Genomic DNA, 19,978 nt, shown 5'->3' on the forward strand with positions numbered 1-19,978 from the left:
TCAATATTGCTGCAGACTTTCTTAGGTTTTAAATTACCTTTTGCTCAGTTTCCTAATTTAATTCTCTGTTTCCCCTGATCTGTACTAAAGATTACTTTCTATTGCAACTGGTAGTCACTTTTATCATCAATCATTTTTCTCAGAGATAATTCCCATCCCTTTTTATCAGCAACTGCAAGTGGAGGTTAAACATGTTGAAGACGTGGATCTAGAGCAATGAGAACAATAGGATTTTCTCTCTTGATGTGCTTTCTTGTTCTGAACTAATTTCTTGCTGAAAACTGAATTTTGATTTGATTTGAAGCTTGGTCTGTGTAGAAATAAAGGCTTTTGTTACAACATATGCTAGAAGGAGAGATGTGTGAAAATAGCTTCCACTCCTATGTAAATTAAATGCAAAAACTTCATTTGAGTCAAATAACTTCTCTAATTGTTATATGATTTAATTAGTACTTGCAAACAATGCATATACTAGAAAAGTCACAGGAATGTGTGAGCTGTTCTGAGTCCTAAGAATGGACACTGCCAGTAGCCCTCTAATTAAGGAAATGCTAATAATTCATTATGTCAAAGAATTCAACTGTGATTGAGTAAATAATAGGAAGATGAAAAGAGCCACTAACTTGATTCATGTTCTCTTTTGTGCATGCTCAGATTTTTGAGATCTTTACCCTGAAAAGTGATTTTTGACTGAGAACTCCCTTGCACTGACACCTCTCTCCTTAAACAAGAAATCTTTGCCTGGGAAATGCTGGCTTCCTCCTCATCTGTTGTGTCATGGCTTTGTAGTGATGGAAGAGGGGAGGTATTGGTGTATGTAGTGCAGACTGTTTGGAAAATATTGTGCTTCTTTTCTACTGATAGGAAATAGGAATATCTGTTAAAGGAGCTAGAAGAAGCTTAAGAATATCTGTGCTTCCAGTCACTTTACATAGCTATTCTTGTGTCAATGGTATTTAGCTTAAATTGCTCTTTCCCCACTGCTAACCTCCCATTGTCCTTAAGTGATATTTGTGAGGGCAACCCAATCCTCTTTCTGCATGTGTTTTGATAGCTTAAGTGAGCCAAGCTGTTCTGGTTTCCTGTTACCCTGGTAGCCCTGGTCTACATCTGCTTTGTTTCAGGTTTTATTTCCTGAGCACGAATGTCTGTTAGTGATGTGCTGGCCCAGAGATGATCTCACTATTGCAACGAGCCATTCCTTTTCTCTCCAGGAAAGAACATCCTAATGACATCTTTTTTTCCTTCTTAGAGCTGCATAATAAGAGTAGGCCAGAATATAAGCTGATGTTCCCAGATCCCTTTGTCCTGCATCATTTCAGTTTTATTAGTTCTGCAAGGCTTGTGCTGTCAAAATTATGCCATTTCTATTACCTTGCCTCTCAAGGTTATCTGATTTGTAAAGTGTGTTCTGATTTTATATCACTGATAAAATTTATTAATTTGCATTGGATACTTCAGTATCCCATGTCAGAAATGGGATAGGCTTAGGGAAGGCTCTGGGGGGACCTCATTGTGGCCTTCCAATACTTGAAGGGAGCATATAAACAGGAGAAGGAACAGCTGTTTACAAGGGTGGACAATGGTAGGACCAGGGGGAATGGTTTTAAAATGAGACAGGGGAGTTTTGGTTGGATATTAGGAGGAAGTTTTTTCACACAGAGGGTGGTGATGCACTGGAACAGGTTGCCCAAGGAGGCTGTGGATGCCCCATCGCTAGAGGCATTCAAGGCCAGACTGGATGTGGTTCTGGGCAGCTTGGTCTGGTGGTTGGCAACCCTGCACATAGCAGGGGGGTTGAAACTACATGATCATTATTGTCCTTTTCAACCCATTCTATGGTTTAACACAATCCAATTGTGAAGTCTTGCCCCCTTACATAGGAATTGTTAGCCTGTGCTAGAGAGAACCCAAGGGAATAATCTGAGAAAGAGAAGATGCTTTGACATATTATCTTGTATTGCATGGATAACAGTAGGCTGCAGTGTATCTGGTATTTTTTCTGTTTTGGTTTTGGTTTTTTCTGATTGACTGAACACAACTGGTTTAAGCAAAATGGATAATGTAAATGATGCAACTTTGCAGTCAAAAGTAATCTTTCTTGTTAGAATCAGTTGTCATGCCTGAGAAACTGGAAGGAATTAGCATGCAGCAATCCTTCTTGAAGTTAAGAATTGAACTGCAACCTTCAGGTTAACTTTTGGTCAGCTGTCCTCTATTTGAATTTAATTTCTCTATTCACCCACTAGCCTGAGTTAAAGGAGAAGGAGGGTTGGTACCTGTGGATCTGGGAAGGAAGACAGGAAGAGGGGGAATCATCGATGGAACAGAGACATTAGTTAGTGGTATGCAGGAGTCACGGAGGTGACAAAAACTGTAACTTCATAATCATAATTTCCAGCTATCTTCTGAATGTTTTTGGCATATCATAGGCTAAGCTTTCTTTGAGAGAAACAGTGTTCCTCTTTACAACTCATCAGCTTTAATTCTGACTTGAGCTTATAGCATTTCTCTCCAGTGTATTTGAAAGTTTGATGTGAAGTTCTTGCTCTCTGGGAAACACTAGAGATGATTGCTCCCTGTAATCTCTCATAAAGGCAAGTTCTTGTGGAGTCTGTTCTGAACAGAAGACTGGTCTAAAGACAGCAAGAAGGTCTTCTGGCTTCTTTCCAGATTCCAGTGAGCAGCAGCAAATCTTTGGGCCAAGATGAACATTTGGAGTTGGGCTTTCAACTCACATGTCATTTTCATTTTTGTATCTCTCATCACCTTTGGCATATTTATTAGTAAGTCACAAAGTTGTGTGGTTTTTTGTTTTGTTTTGGTTTTTTAGATAGCATGCGTGCTTAGAACAGATTTATGTTGTTTCTTCTTAGTGAACCATCCTGTACAAAACCAGACTTCTTTCCAGTGTACTGTTTGGGGTTACTTGTAAGCTGGGTTTGGTAGCCTTGTGGCTTTGCTTTGAGCTGTCACCTCCCTTCTGGTGATAACTAATTTCCAGCAAAGAGCTGAGCAGTGACGTTGTTTTAAATGCGGTGGTCATGTTGTACAAATCTTAACAGTGAAAACATTTGCTAAAAGCAGCTAAGTGGGAACATGTCTCAAATTTAAGATATGCTGGCTTAAAGGTAGTAAATACTAGGAAAAAGAAAAAAATATCTTCAATGTGTTAAATCAAACAGGAAGTTGCTTAAAAGAGAATGTTGAAATAAGACTGTTGATGTTCCTTTTACACAGAGACTTGCAGTGAGTGGCTTGCTACCATTTCTGACTTACTAAGCAGTTCTTCTGTGGTGGTGTTCCTATGTGCAATGTTAGAAAGCCAGTATTTTGGACAATAAGAAACCACATCCACAAGAGATGTGACTGCCTGGTTTCATGTCTGTATGAAGCAGATGTTGGTGTCATGGAAACTTCCAAGCTGCATGTTGTTTTACACTGTTGCTTAGTACTAACTCCTTTGATCATCACATACTATATTGACCTTGGTTACTTGTGACAAAACAAAAATACATCAAAAAGCACACGGTCTTTGCTGGAATATAAGATTGGTGAAGAAAACTACATTGAAGGAACTTCCTGCAAGCAAATGCTGAAATGAGTCTCTCTGCTTGAATATATGAAAGGACTGGACTGCACTTATCTTTTGCCTTGAAAGCACATCCAATAATTTACTCTAGTGGGTGGGGAATTAAATAATCATTTCTGGATTTCTCTGTTGGTGATTTCTGGCCCTAAAAGCACAGCCATGCAAGTCTTTGAAATGTTATTCAAGGGAGGTGCTGACAGCATCTCCCGCAGGGAGTGGGGCAGAAATCTCCAAGAGCAGACCTGCAGCCAGTAGAGAGAGGGTTTCTTTTGTTTTTGTTATTGCTTTAGATTTGTGTGCATGATTCTCTGCTATCACTCTCCACCCTTTTACTAAAAACAAGTCCAAAGGTATCACCTGATAGGGTAGCTCAGGGTGGGCAAGAGGCTAAGGCAAGAGATGTATGAGTTATGGTTTCCTCTTCTGCTTAAAATGTTCTTAAACATTTTTGTACTGATTGAAAACCAGAACCTCTGTCATGGAGTGGGCCAGATTTCTCCATTATATATCACTGTTGCTCCAGTGATATATTCTCAGTAGAGAATAAGAATCTGCTTGGAGCAGAATGGAGAAGGCAATGCCAGACAGAAAATGTGTGTAAGGTCTTTATAATACATCGTCTACTAGACATTCAGTAATGTTCCACCTCTGAGCTCCAGTTATTCCTGTACCTAATCAGTGTAAGCTTAGAGCAGAATGCTGGTCTTCAGTTTTTAGTTTATAATTACCTGCTGCAGGGAAAGAAGTAGACAACCAAAATAAATGAGTGGTGAGGCTAGATAATGCAGTGAAGCACTGGAATTGAATATGCCAGGAGCTGTGGACTTGTCAGTACCTGAAGTTGTTTGTAAAGCTCCTTGGTAGCTCTGCAGTTGAGATGGTAGGTATCATCAAGGGTTTCTAGTCCAGCTAAAGAAATTTACTATCAAATTTCATGCAAGGTTAGAAGAATAGCGGTAGCTGTTTTAATGACTCATTTTCTCAAAACTTTAAGGTGGAAAATAACATCTCAGTAAATTCTTTGTGTGTTTCCCTTAAGTGTTTTTCAAGTAACTAGTTGGCATCAGCGATGTTCTCTTGTTTGTTCTTGAAGTACAGGCGGTGAGGCAGATCAGGTTGTGGTACTGAAGGGGCAGGAAGCAATCTAACCTCACAAAGGGTAGATGCCATTATCTGTAGCAGGGTGTAGTTTTGTGTTTGGTTTTTTTTCCTTTCAGGGTAGAAGAGCTAGACATTCTCAGGGAGACAAGGAATCAGTGTTAGAGATGTGAAAGTATGCTTTCTCCTTACAGTCAGTCCCTCCTGAAGCTAGTGGGTTGTAGCTTACTGTGCAAATGTTCCCTTCCAAGCAGATATGAGAGGATTTTATATTTTTTTATTTTCTCCTGTGCAAGAATTGTGTGGAAGTGTCAGTGGAGGAGTTGGTTTGTAAGCTGAGAACTCCATGATGTGGGTGAATGCAAGTTGTCCAGCCCAGTTGTGAAATTCAAACTCTAAAACCTCTCAAAGAAGGGGTAGGGAAAAGATTTACTCTAGAAATTTTGGATCATCCCTGGTTGGGAGCAAGAATTGTATTTTAAGTTTTTTTCCTATGTAAACTGATGTTTAATTGCATTGTCTGGCTGGTATACACAGAAAAGAAGGCTTTCACTGAACGTCTGCTCTGTGGAGTTGGCAGGAGTGCATATATGAGTGACCTTGTGCTGCTGAGCTACCACAGAGTTTCTGGGTAATAAATTTCTGTGGCAGATCCTGGGTGTAAGCTGGTAGCGTGATGCAAGGGTACTGCAAACTGACATTACATTGCTGAGAGCCATAAAGAGAAGGAACGTGGGGAGAAGGGAAAAGAAAGAGTGGAAAGGTTAAAGAAAAAATAAGGGTTAAGAACTGAAAGGCTGTAAGATGTTATTTACAAAAGCATTCAGTTTCAGCTTTGTGTTCCTGCAGCAAGTGCAAGTGAGGTGAGGAATAGGGACACGCTTCTGAGGTACTTAATTCAAACACAGATCCTGGTCACGTGAAGCCCTAGGCCAGTCACACCCCTCACCAGGTGCTGAATTACCAGCTCAAGCCATGACCAAATAGTTCCCTTACACCTGCTCTAATCAGAAATAAACAGGGGGCTGACCAGTCAGTCACCTGTCTGTACCTTGAGTGTATTTATATCACGTTAAGATAATATTATTTGAGTAGAGATTGTCTATTAGCCTGCTTTAACACTGCTAGATAAAATTCATTCATGTCACTAGTGCTTGTTCTTCATTGTACAGCACAATGTCATCTAAAAGCTTCAGGCAATTAATTGAGCTAAAGATGACTGAACATGCAAAAAACTTGTTCCTGACTGTTCTCTGTTTTCATTTGCTAGTTGAGGCCAGTGGGGGATCTAAACAGAAAGGATTTCAAAAGTTGTTCAAAGACTGACCTGCTTTTGATCTTCTCTGAGGTGAATGAGGATGTGTGGTGCTCAGGGGTTTACCTGAAGCCAGAAGAGCATCTTAGATGTCTCATCTTTCCAGCAGAGATATATGCCCTAGGAAAAGGGTGCTTTTCTCTGAGCAGAGAGCAGTGCCTCTCATGAGACTTTTTTGCTTTGATGGAGAAGTATTGCGATAGCTTTGACATGAAGCAAACATGTCTTTTATTACCCTTTAGATCTTCTCAGGACATGGGTTCCTCAAGGACAGCCACTGCTTTTTTTATTTCCCTCTCCATTGAGATAAAGCTCTCCAAGCTTCTTGCTCCAAACCAGAGAAACTTTCCTAAACAAAGGTTAAATTCACAAGTCCCATTGTCAAGCTTGTAGTTACAGGCAAAGCAAATATGAAGCATAATTCTTGCCTGTGCTTGATAATAGGATAATAGGAAGGCAGAACCTGTGTGATAGTCACTAGGAGGTTGTTGAGGAATGACTCTCCAGCTTTTAAGTACAGCTTTGTTTTAAACTGTTTTCACTATCCTATCTTTCATTATCTCAGAATCTGTTTCTTAAAGTTTTAGGAATAAATCTGAACGCTAATCCAGAGCAGTTTTGAGGCATTTAACACTGATTTTCTTGTTGCAGGCTTTTTCCACACCCCTGTTCACTCCTTTTGCTTAACTATTTTATCAAGAAAAGATGTACAGATGTATTTCATACTGGTTACTCCCTTTGGCTCTGCACACTTTGCCAGCCAACACCTTATCTTTGCCCTGGGGATGGCAGTTCTGCATCCTGTCTGAGCTATTGGCTTTGCCATGAATGATTGATACACTCGTGCCAAACACAGAGTGCATCTGTTGTAGTGAAACATACAACTGCTACTTCTGACAAGTTAAAAGGATGATGCATAAGGTGTACATGCAGCAGACTTGATTACAGATGTCCTAGATACTTTCTAGACACTATTGTACCATTTCTAGAATTTCTTCTGTTTTCTTATAATTGAATCACAGTTGCTTTTTTTTCACCTGCTTGCCACTTAATTCATTATTTAGATGCCACTTCTTTTTGTTTATTTGACAAACAGCATAGTGAGTAGCAGTGTAACTCTCAACAGAAAATGAAGAGTTTTGCCACGTGAGACATAATTTGATCTCCATTTAGTTATGGGACATGGACAGTGTATGATAGAATTTGGAGAAGTTTCATGTGAGATGTTCTGCTGGACAGCCCCAGCTAGCAGCAGCATGTCTGTAGAGAAGATGTGAATAAAGATGTACAGTAAAGTAGAATGTTTAAATTGAACCTCTCAACATTCAACTTTTGAACATTGCTCCATTTCTCTGACTTGTTCCTCAACGCGTGTTTTGGGGGCTTGGGAGAAAACTTCTAAATGCTGAAGAGTCATTTTCAAGATGTCTTGGACAATTAAATGTGACTGAACAATGGTGACATTGGGACACCAGTCTCACTTTAGGCCAAATCAAAGTTGTGTTAGGTGGACTATGTAAAAAGCAGAAGGGTGAAGCAGTCTGGAGGGATGGTTGTGGTTACACTTACATGGACAAAGTTAACTGATTTTTGAAAGGTAAGAGGAAGTGAGAGGATTGACCCTGTGCCTCAGTGCCCTCTGGAGGCTGGTGTTCTGGGTCCTGCTGGTTGGCTCTGGGCAGCCCAGCCTATCACAGGCTTTATGCTGGGACAGATGTTTGTATGGCAGAGGAGACTGGGGAGCGAAGTGAGCTAGCTGCAATGTGAACATTATCCTGTATCTGTGTCAGTATCTGAATATGGGTGGCTCTAGGAAGGCTCTGATGTGTCAGGGCTGCTTCTTTTATCAGAGTTTGTTAGTGCCAGTTTCATGTAAGCTCTGGGCATTTTAAATAAACTTAAATAAACAAAATGCAGTTATTGGCTGTACTATCACCTACGCTACAAATAAGACTTTCTGAAATCACTGTAGTTTGAGTCTACCTTGCCTGGAGCCAAATGATCCTGACATGGATTGAGGTCCTGGTTGCTGTCAGTGCTTCACAAAAGTTTTGTGTGCAGAACTCCTAGGAGTACAGGAACCTGTGTGCAGGAGAAATAGGCCTGTTTATTCCTTCTGCAAGCTTGTTCTGATCTTCATGTGATTTTTTTTTAATATATTTTTTTGGTAGTACTGTAAACCATAAATGCTAATTTTACATGTATTTTGATAATACAATGTTTAATATTAAATTTGTAATTTTCAAATAATTGAAGCTCATTTTCTCAGTGTCGCTGTGGAAAATTCCTTGTCCTGCCATGCTACCTCCTTACTTCCCTTTTCTCTCCTGCTCCCTGCTGTTCCCTTTCTTTTTAGCACACATTGTTGAGGCAACTGGTGTTTTTCAATACAATACTAATTTGTGACTTTGCATATAGCTTGTATCTTCATTTATTTTTTTTTTTTATTCTTTATTTTAGAGATGGTAATGTTACTGGAATGGTGGTCAGGCACCGACTGCACCCTCTACACTGATCCAGAGAGTTACCACAAGTATGGGAAGGAGAATGCCATCGTAATCCTAAATCACAACTTTGAAATTGACTTTCTCTGTGGCTGGAATTTCTGTGAAAGATTTGGAGTCCTGGGGGTAAGTTTTGATTAGCATTTTAAATAAGCTTCCTCTTCTTGGATGTGGGGAAAAAACACACCAGTAAAATGTTTTGTTTATTTGTAATTGTTGTGGCTTAACCCCAGCAGGCAATGCAGTACCACACAGCTGCTCACTCACACCCCTCACAGTGGGGTGGGGTGAGAATCAGAAAGATAAAACTGCAAGAACTTGTGGGTGGAGGTGAACAGAGATTACTAGGTAAAGCAGAAGATATATACACAAGTAAAGCAAAAGAAGGGATTTATTCACTACTTTCCGTCCGCAGGTAGATGTTCAGCTTCTTCCGTGCAAACAGGTCTTATTACTTGTAATAGTTTCTTGGGAAGACAACTGCCATTCCCCAGATCACTACGTGTTCCCACTATCCTTTTTATTTCATCTAGCCTATGTTGCTGAACACAGCACTTTCTGATCAGTTTTAGTTGGCTGTCCTGATTGTCCACTCCAAGCTTTTTTTGCATGCGTAGGCTCCTCACTGGCAGGGCAGCATGAGGAGCTGGAAAGACCGTGACACAGTGTAAGAACTGCTCTGCAAGAACTGAAACATCCTAACTCGAAAGCACAGCACCATACCAGCTGCTATGAAGAAAACTAATTTTATCCCAACCCAAACTGGGACAAGAAGAAGACATATCTGTTCAAATTCATTCAACTCTTATGCACACTAAGCAAGATGAACTTAAATCAGTGCAGTGGAAGTACTTGGGGACCAAGATTTCTTGGATAATCATAGAAATTTTTATAAGTATTGCAGTTAAAACTGATGAAGATTTTTAACCTGTGGAGGTTTTACTTTTGTTTCTTTCTGTGCACCTTGCTAAGTACCTATTTGATTGATTGTGCTGCAGAAAGGTGAGCTGCTCTGTGATTCTTTCCCAGTAAACCATAGAATTTGTTTCCCTTTAGAATCATTTTGCAAATCCAACAAACACACAACTAGAGCTTAAATCATGCACATACTTTTGTCTCTAGAATGAAAAAGCAGCCATCTGATGTGAAAGCAGTAACCAACTGATAACTAATAAAGAGTGGATGAATTAATATAGATATTCAGTAGATGTAGGGAAACCTGTTCACAGCAGATGTGTATACTAAAAGTGTACTCTCTCATTATTAAGTAGTGCTTGTTATACAGTTGTGCTTTAGGCTTACAAAATTAAACAGACTACCCCAGTGACTGCAGTTCTGTAGATAAGGCTATTGTAGATGTTCAGGACCTTCTTCAGAAAGTGCCATTAAAGGATTGTTTCTATACGAACCAGGAAGGGCCTACAAGGTCAAAAGTCTTTTGTTTTATATTGGTGCTTTCTGGTTGGAAATTTCATTAGTTTTAATGATGTCTTTTAATAGTTTTCCCCAAGATAATCAGGATTATGTTTTAATTTTGTATATTGCTACCTACACGTAGGAAAACCACCGTATGAACTATTGCACAATTACTGTGCTGCATTAACTGAAAATAGTTCTTCCTGTCTTTAAATGCTGAGTTATTATTCAATTTGTATCTTTGCTAATCTTAGAATTCTTTCAGGAGCTGATATATCATTTTGTAATTATTTTTTAAACTATTTCAGTCTTGATTAATGTGCTGTGGTTTTACTTCCCAGAAAATGTTCCAGGAGGAAATTATTCCCATGTGCTCTTATTTGCGTAGATGTCTTGACACAGGAAAGCAGTATGTTTCCCTGTAGGGGTAACCATTCAAGGTTCATCATAAGTTAAGGTTCAAACCAAACAGATGCAAAACTAGCACCTCCCCACCCCAATTTTCATTCTGAGTTAGTTTCCTAACTGTATTTACTGCATTGGCTTCCTGGTACTTGGTTTGGTGCAGCACAGGAGTGAATGGATGACTAGGGATGAGGGGCATATCTTGATGTGACTTCATGCTGCCTTGCAGCAGCTTGCAGGGCTCAGAACTGCAGGATTTGTTGTGACAGCACAATTAAGAATGTAAGAGCCATTATGCTGGCAGCTAGTCTTGCCCTGACTTCTAACAGAAGCAAGAGGCAGATGTTTGGGAAAGAGTTGCAAGAACAAGGCAAGTATACAGAGAGATTTCTAAGGATTGTCCTAGCCTTTGGCAGTGTGTGGCTCAGGGACTTTGTGAGTCAGTGTGGCTTTCTATTTAACATGGTTTAGTTTAATACTCTGCAAAGTGTCTTTGTAGGCTTTTTAAGCATCTACCAACGTCTCACTAAGTCAGTGTTGTGTCCCCTACTGTTGAAAGTTTGTGTATGACACCTCCCGTATAAGTTTCCGTACTTGTCTGCCTGGTACATTGTGTTTCAGGCACCTCTTCTGTCTCGTGTCATACCTAATTCTATGGGGAAAAAAGGAGGGGTGGCTGGGGAGGATGAAGAGAAAGAAGATGAAGGCAAATTGTGGCCAAGGGAGTGGGACTGATTGTGTTTAGTTGCAGAAGGCAGAGAGAATGGTGGTGTTGTAGTGCACTGCTGTATGTTACAGCTGTGGTACACAATGACTGTGCTGTTAACAATATTGCAAGCATGTGTTCAAATTCTCTTTTACACCTTGAACTTGTGTTAAACGAAACCAATAAATTCTCATTGTTTGTTCTTTGGTTTGGGTTTTCTTTGTGGTGGTGGTGGTTTTGCTTATAATAAAGGAAAATTAAACTCCTTAAAACTTTTTAGTCTTTCCTGGCAGCAGAAAAAAAATATATATTTACCTTTTTCTGTACTTATTGTTTATTATTGATTTATTTTTTAAATGCAATGACAACTATCCCTGCTGGTCTTTTTTGCAACAGATGTTCAGTCTGTGCATTGTTCTTTTCCTTTCATCTCTCTTCTTCATTCTGACTTTCTCTTCTGTCTTTATGGCTAAATTGATGCAGTCCCGTTGGATTTATAATATTCTGTTACTATGGTTTTGATTCTGTTTTTTTTATCACTTTTTCAAGGAGATGAGGAGAGGGGAAGTTTGTGGTGGAGGGATCTTAGTATATTGTATACTGGTGATACTGTGGTTTGTACTGTGGTTTGTGATACTGTATCTTCTTGTCATTATTTGTTACTTATGCCTAGATGGCATGAGGTTCTCTACTTTCATGAAAGACTTCTTTGTCTACAGAAGAAAACCTGGAAAAAAGAGACAAAGGTGTCACTAAGAACACACGTATGTTTGGGATGGAACAGGGTAAAAAACAAACAAAAACACATTTATTTTACTTTTTAATTACTTTATTTGATATGATACTCTTGGAGCATCCATTCAAAATGCTAGGAGGTGCTGGTTTGACAGTTCTGAGTGAGAGCCCGAGGCCTATTCATTTAGAGAGGTGAAGGCAAAAACCACATCAAGAAGCAATTCTGTGCTTGCTATTTCTCTTGCAAATTATTTTAAGCCACAGATTATCTTGCTGCTTGCAGTTAGATTCTATGCAGCTGAAGCTACTAGTGTGTGTTAGCAATACCAAACTGTAGAAGGCTATTAGTGTTGCTGGAAATTAGGAGAAGAAAGCAAAGTTCATAAAGCCTGGAAGACAAAGTCACGTTCTGTGTAAGATGTTATTCAGGTGTTCCACTGAAAACATACTGGTATACTCCCTGCCAGGGTAAACTGGGCTCTTCTGATTCATTGCTTGATGTAAACAAGCAGTGGCAAATTACCTTTTCAGTGATTTTAGTAACTCTTTTCCTGAGATGATATTTTCACCAGCAAGAAATACCTTGAGTTTAAAGCTAAACCTACTCATTCATTTTTCCATTGAATACAGGTATTTCTCAGCCTGTGTAGTCATTTCTAACCCTAGTTGTCTGTTTCATATGCCAGGAAACCCAAATTTTAAATAAAAGATATTTATATTGAAGCCTGCTGTTGGAGCAACTGAGCATGGTTGGTAGGTTTTTAACAGTCATTTGTTTGTATATTTGAATATATTAATAGAAGTTATATGATTGTCTGCATTAAACACATTATTGTTTGCATTTAGTACAGTATCTTAGCACATACTTTGGCATACATCCATTTAAAATATTGCTGTTACCTTTCCCACATGAAAAAAAAGTGTGGGTCCTCCCCTCCCCCTAGAGAAATACATCTTCCCATCCTTGTGACCTAGTACTATAATTTGAAAGAGTGCTATATTTCAAAAATAGAGCAAACAATTATCAAAAGTATGTCAGCAGTGAGGGCAGCCCATAGAGAAAATAATCTACGACATGAATTGCTGGCTGCTACTGTCTTGAAGCTACAATAAATTTGTTTTGAAATTGTAGAACAAATTTTGTTAGACATCCTCAGCTTGCAAGTAGATTTCAGGCTTTTTGTTGCACTCTGTGATTAAAAGTTGCTGAATAACTGAGGCTGGAGACGTAGCTCAGCAAAGCTGTATGAACATATTTAAAATGACCTTTAAATTTTGTATGTGACATTGGCATACAAGGAGAACTTTGCAGCTATTTCTATCCAAACTAACTTGGTGAAAAGAAATTAACCTGTGTTAAAATGCTGTGACCATAGATAAGGTGTTCCTGTCCAGCAGTGATTTCATAAAATGTCTGTTGGAATTACACAGCTTCGAGCAGTGGAAGTGTTTAAATTCCTTCATGAAGGCAATGTGCATTTCATAAAGAAGTGACAATTTACTCCATTTATTCTGTTGAGTGAGCTGAGTGTAAGGGTCATGTATTTTCCAAAGCTCTTTGGTAAAAGGAAAATTGGTGGCAGAAATGAACCACATCTGTGTTCTTCCTGTTGTATTTACGCATGTAGCCAGCTGAAACTGTTGTTATTGTAAAGGAGATGAGAGCTCCTGAGGGCCAGGCCTAATATGTTACTCCCACAGAAGAGCACTCCTACCAGTGTAGTTACTGCAGAGCTTCCTTTTGCCAAATGCTTCTGTGCCATCCGTCTTCCTTCTACTTCTGGGGTAGGTGAGGTGCACAAAGCAGCATTAGTTGATGTAATTCCTTTTTATGTGCATTAAAGGAGATGCACGTTCACATTTGTCTGAAGTGCACTTCTAGATTTCAAAAATGCTTTGGCACCGAAAATGCAGAGTGTGACCTGTGGAAGAATTCAAGCATCTGCTCTGCTGTTGTGGTTATGCTGCACCCTGTGTCACCGCAGCTCACAATAGGCCTGTCTTTGTTGTCACTTTGTTTTGGGGGGTGAATGAGGTGCGACTGCTGCTGTTTGCCTGATGGTGGATTCTAGGATTCCAACTGGGCTGCTGGCTAATGGCTGACCTGATTGTGACTAAGGTGTGGGTAGTAGTTCCCTAAGGTTTTGTCCCACTTCCCTCATCTGGGATCACTTGGCATCTTTTGGGCTTTTAACAGGGAAAAGCTTTGGCTCAGGTATCTTCCTCAGTCTTGCACAGGAGCGGGGAATGAAAGAGCTGCTGTGCTTATGTTTGTATTTTCATTGGGCATTCGACATGGTCTATAAAAAAAAAAAAAAATGCTCCAAGAAGATTTTAAAAAGTGTATACTGAAACTGTTTAGCTTTATTTTGGAAATAAGAGGATGACTCATATCAGAACTCATATCAGAAGTAACTGAGAAAAGAAAAAGCAATACTGTGGCAAAATAAAAAGCTTGAGAGCTAAGGGAGGAGAGCCTTTCCCTGTAGCTGGTCTGAGGAGCTGGAAGAGGAGGATGGGCTCAGTGCTACTGCTGCCATGCAGCATGGATTAATGTCCAGGAAAAACTGAAATTGCAGTCTGCTTCAGTATCAGCTACTGGGTCTTCCAGCTGCTCCCTGGGGGAGAGCAGGCCTTGGGGGCATGGTCTGGGCTCATCACTCAGACTCCAAATAGCTGAGAGAGAACTTTATTATAGAGTATTAAATTATTTGATGGTGTTAATTCTTGCATTCTTAGGAATTAAATTCTCGTGTCTTTTTTTTTGCACTTCTGTGTAACAGTCACTTGGAAGCTGCTCATGTGCATTTGCCTTCCACTCCTATGAGCTTTTAGATAGCTGAATTATTTAAGGTATTTTCCTTCCTCAAGGAAAGAGCAGATGAGAGAAATGAACTGAGATAAAAGAATTAGGTCAAGTCTCTTCTCCTAGTAACCAAATGAACAACAGCAACTAAGAAAATAAAAGCAAGTAATAGTTGCTCATAATTTCTACCCGTAAATAATCTCTTCTAGTCAGATGCCATGTCCTGGAAGCCATCTGCAGAGCACAAGCATGGTACTGCTTATAATGATATCACCGATAGAAACTGGATTGTGTAATTGCTCCTGCTGTCCTCAAGGAAAATGCAGGAATTGCTGAAATATTTTTTTTTTGTACACACACACCAATGCAGGGTGACCTGAAATGTAGAAAATGAGCAATTGGAGTCAAATCTGCCTAAAGGAGAGTTGTTGTGAGGTAATCACGAGACTGAGTTCTAGAGTAAGATTTGGAATGAGTTGAACCCTTGATAAGCAATAGACTTGTTATGCAGTGTGTAGATGAATCCCTTCAGTGTCTGTCAAATCCATGAGGTTATCTTATTACAGAAAGTGTTCTGAAGAGAAATTCACTTGTGTAACTATTTTTGCCTTTCCATAAACAAATCTGAGCGCAAAGGAAGTATTTGTATTGCTGCTGCTGTTTCTAGTGTTAAGATATCCTACATTGGGAAAGTATTTGTGATACAGATGTATGCCTCAATATGCTATTGTACAGTGCAGGCTTTATGAGTGTTAAGTAGATTTGGCTGCTGTGTCATAAAAGAAATATTTTTCTTTGTTTTGCTTTTGTACTGGCTGGAACAGATCCATATATGAATCAGTATTAATATCTAGCTATGCATGTGCCAGGTCCAAACAGAACTCAGTAACTGGTGTGATTCTGTCTTATTTCCTTTCACTCTGTCTTGCAGAGTTCCAAAGTGCTGGCAAAGAAGGAGCTCTCCTACATGCCTATCATTGGCTGGATGTGGTATTTTCTGGAGATAGTCTTCTGCAAGCGTAAGTGGGAGGAAGATCGGAAAACAGTTATGCAGAAGTTGCTGAATCTCCGGGACTACCCTGAAAACTTTTGGGTGAGTGATGACTAATGAGAGGAGTGGGAGGTGCTGCAGTGCCTGTAAGAATGAAAGCGTGGGTAGTGTCTGGTGGTAACCGCGTCGCTTCTGAGAACTTTGATTCATGAACTCCCTAGAAGTATCCAGAGAATATTAACAGAGACCTGAATTTTATCTTGAATTTCTGGTACAGTAGTCTAACCTGTCTATATTCTCCCTCTATGGAGCCCTACAGATGCTGTTTGAAAAACGTCCCCACTGTGATCAATAATAAACTTTCATAGTATCGCAGAATTGTACAGCTTAGAAGGGACCTCTAAGAGATCATTGAATCTTCTAAGGCAAATTTCAGTTCTCTAAATATAGCAGCTGGATGCGGGGTGTCTGTGCTCTCTCACTTGCAAAAGGTGTTGAATGCATTTTTGCAGACCAAGGCAGGTCAGTGCTAATTGGTAAACTCAAATTACCACCATCCTTCATATGCTGCTATGAAGGGGTTTCTGAGATGAGGCTGTGCCTGTAATAGGAAATATTTAGTTGCTGTTGTACTGTTGGATTTATTCTGGTGTGGTGGAATGATATAATGTCAAAAGGCATAGTGGTAGCACCTTGTAGGTAGAAAGGCAGATTGTGCTAGATGCGTTAGAAGGATTTTCTCAGCTGTTTCTGTATGTTTCATGATGCTATTCAACATGATGCATGTTATGAGTGAATAAAAGTGCTCCTAGAGAGGCTGGAGCTGAAGCTGGAAACTTGGACAGGTTTCTTCAGTTTCTTTGTCTAATGAGCTGAAGTTTTGCTGTGGCTTATTGAAACTTCACTGATGCAATATGCATTGCTGTTTGGATTTAGGCTTGGCAGAAAGCACATGAGCACATGGTAAATCTCTGAAGATCCCTGTGGTGTCCCTTCCCTGACACTGACAAAACTGTAATTAATGTCTGAGCAGTTAAACTGTGTAGTTCATAAGGGATTGAGACTTAGAGTTCTCCTGCATCTACTGCCCTACATATGTTATCAGTCCTGTCCTTATCAACAAAGGTAGTATCTGCTGTTGCTTATGGTCTATATGCCATTGTGAAGGCAAGTGAAGCTAATAAGGCATTTCCTAGAATTGCATTTGGTTCAGACACTTAACAACTTTTAGATACTGGAGCACCTCAGCATCAGTAAAACACTTGCAAGTGAAAATATGTTTTGACTGGTTTCTAACATCTCTTTAGAGAAGGGGTGACCCATTAGAGAAATCAAGTGATTTAGTCATGAGTAACAAAGCAGATGTTAAAGATCACAGGATGGCAAGTTACATGGTGGCAAATGAGGGAAGTTTGTTGTTGTTGTTGTTGTTTTTAATAGTTCAAGGGCAATTACCTTGTAGTGTATCTGTCTACTCGTGTCCCTGCTAACAGTGTTTGTTTGGGCCATATTAGTGGGAATCACTGAGGGCTCTGGTCGAGCATATGTAGAAAATGTGAGCTGTTTTCTGACTGCTGTTCTTTCTTGCTTTATAGTTCCTGATTCATTGTGAGGGCACAAGATTCACAGAGCTGAAGCATCAGGCTAGCATGAAGGTGGCTGAAGCCAAAGGCTTGCCCAAGCTCAAATATCACCTACTGCCACGAACAAAAGGATTTGCTGTCACCGTGCAGTGTTTGAGAAATGTAGGTAAGGAAAGTCACAAGGAACAGTGCTAAGTGGTTATTTCATGTAACTGCTCTCACTTTGCTATGCTATTCTTTTCCCCATAGTGCATGTTCTATCAAAAGAATGGTGGAATCTTTTCGGAGCTTTCTTCTAGTAGTTCATGAAAATTAAAACTGGGTTTGACTCGTAAAAGCCAGGGGCAGCTTCATTAGTTTCTTATTTTTGCTTTGTGTTCTGTCATTGTATTGGGGAATCCCCGAGTCTGGATTTTCTATATATTCCCAAAGGATAATGAGATTCTTAGTTTTTACCATACCATTAAGAATTCGTATTCCAAATGAAGCTAACAAACCACTTCAGAGAATCTAAGAAGACATCCCAGATGTTTTCTTATGGCAAATACAATTATCTTTTTTTATCAAAAGAATGTTACACTTTAAAACATCTGAGTAAATATACTCCTGAGAGTTTTGGTAACCTCTGTGGAGCAGATATGTGGGAAGTCAACCTTTTCTGAAGTTATGTGTGGGAGAAGTTTAGAAACAAATGACAAAACATGAATAAATATTTCCTTGTGAATGTTGTTCGATACCCCCCACTCTCCTTCTGGTTACCTGAACTGAATTTACCAACTTAGAGTGCCATCAGCAAGAATGTGACACAAATGCCTTTAAAGTGATCTTGTTTGACTAGTAAAATCCAGCTAGGTTTACTGCTGCATACTTCATGGACAAGGGAGAGATGGTGCTAAACTTCACCCACTGCTAAACTGGGCTTTGGATTTATGTGCTGTTAGAAGGCTGATATGTAAGGAAGACAAAGTAGTTAGTGGTTTAGAAGAAAATGTTCTGGCATGACTGAAGTTAATGTCAAAGCTTCTTTTGTCTTTGAAGACATGTTTTTATCTGGCATATCTGGGATAGCTGATGCAAAAAAAAAAAAAAAGCAACAAAAAAACCACTTTGCAGTCAGCTGTCTTGCTCCCTGTCATATCTCTTCTTCATGCCCTCTCTCAAATCAGGTAGATGATATCACTGTTGTAGCTTGTCAAGCATCAGTGATTTCCCACCCCAAAACAGGCCGCATTGCTTGGATCTTTTTTGATACACAAAGTAGATGGAGTTTATGTGCAACTTCCCGAAGAGCATAGTTTAACCTTCCCTTTTGAATAAGACTTTTGCTGAGGAGGAGGGGAGAAAGACTTGAGGCACTGAAGAATATCTGTGTCAGAACTCTCTGACCTCTGGTATCTTGAGCTGGGGAGTCAAGGACAGGTGATTTAAGTGATGTTTTTTTTTCTTGTCACTATTCAGTATGAAGAAAACAAAGCGTAATGTGGCTGTGGACAAGCAGCTGGTTTATGGGAAAATATTCCAAAAGGAAATAATTTCAAGGAACTCAAGTGCCATTTGTAAGAAGTTTGAGATTTCATTAGATAAGCCACAATAGCACTTCTAGAATCCTAAATATTCAATATATTTTCAGGACAACAAAGACTTAGATTCCCTGTATTACTTATTTAGGGAACAGTATGTTACTACCTCAATCCTTGGTAGATTTATGAGGATAAGGCTGAGGAGGTAAGGTTTCCTTTGTGAGGGTTCAAGAGGAAGCAGGGAAAGTTCATAGATAGTTGCTGTTGAAACTATGTAACTTGAACCCAGCCAACAAATAGAGGGGAAAGCCTGATGATCCCTGATAAGTGTTTCAGTCCTTGTGGGTGTGTTGCCTTATTTGCACTGTCACTTTTTGGAGTAAGAGAGAGGTAATTAGATCTGGGTTACTATTTGTTTCTCTCTTACCCAGACAAGGGGTACATGTGACCGTCATTTTAAAGGCGATCTAGGCCATCTCCCTTGCAACGAACAGGGACACCTACAGCTAGATCAGGTTGCTCAGAGCCTGACCCTGAATGTTTCCATGCCCAGGGCACATGCCATGTTATAAGTGGTGGGGAGTATCCATGTTATAAGGAAAAAAGTGTTGCTATAAGTGTCAGTATATGCAGAGGCTTTATGCTGTAGTAATTTGGACATTTTTTCTTTTGAATATTTACATTAATAACTAGTAATATTTAACTTCTTCACTGTTAACTTGTTCACTGCTCCCTAGTCTCAGTGTTACGCTCCACTTTGTAATGTGGCACAGTAATTGTCTGTATCCCTCATATTGCAATCAGATTACTTGTTCCAAAGAGCATTGATAGGACCACTGTAATGATAATCACAGGTTGATGCTTTCCAAAACTTTGTTTCAACATCTGATGTTCCTTTGTGCTGTACTTTTGTATCTGTTGGAAACAGATACAGATGAAATCAATCTAATGAAGTCATGTTTTGAAAAAACTTAACCTCAGATGGAGTTTATTTAATGTGTATATGTAAGAAATTGTCTCTGCACCAGTAGATGCCACATCTGTCAATATCAGCAGATATAGTTGGGCAAAAATATCTTTCACTCAAATAACAAAGAAACTTACCACCTAATTACTGTATTTCCCCTCCTCCCACTAGCCGTTAAATAGAGATAACCTTATGCACCTGTTTGAGTGAACACATTTTTATTGTCAGAACCTTGGATGTAGGGTTTCTTTTTTCCATCTCTAAGAAATCACAGTGACCTTTTTTATAATAGCAAGAGTACCTTTGCCAATTGTGCCTCTGTAGAATAATATAATTTCAC

The 19,978-nt window shown here is 39.5% G+C and overlaps 1 protein-coding gene and 1 long non-coding RNA gene across 3 annotated transcripts in view; one reads left to right on the forward strand and one right to left on the reverse strand.

The window, feature by feature from the left end:
- Positions 1–19,978, forward strand: part of AGPAT4 (1-acylglycerol-3-phosphate O-acyltransferase 4) — a 64,337-nt gene that overhangs the window by 26,510 nt on the left and 17,849 nt on the right. For both annotated transcript variants that reach the window (XM_015858053.1, XM_015858057.2), the window contains exons 3-5: positions 8,466–8,635; positions 15,509–15,670; positions 17,164–17,317. In XM_015858053.1, coding sequence (XP_015713539.1) covers positions 8,466–8,635; positions 15,509–15,670; positions 17,164–17,317 — 486 coding nt within the window. The remainder of the gene's footprint in view (positions 1–8,465; positions 8,636–15,508; positions 15,671–17,163; positions 17,318–19,978) is intronic.
- LOC107311519 lies at positions 6,269–11,024 on the reverse strand. Its single transcript, XR_001554112.2, has 3 exons — positions 10,452–11,024; positions 7,989–8,087; positions 6,269–6,354 (listed from the first exon to the last, which is right to left on the reverse strand). It is a non-coding gene; the product is annotated as an uncharacterized LOC107311519 (long non-coding RNA).

The sequence above is a fragment of the Coturnix japonica genome, chromosome 3, assembly GCF_001577835.2.
Source record: "Coturnix japonica isolate 7356 chromosome 3, Coturnix japonica 2.1, whole genome shotgun sequence".
NCBI classification, from domain to species: Eukaryota; Metazoa; Chordata; class Aves; order Galliformes; family Phasianidae; genus Coturnix; species Coturnix japonica.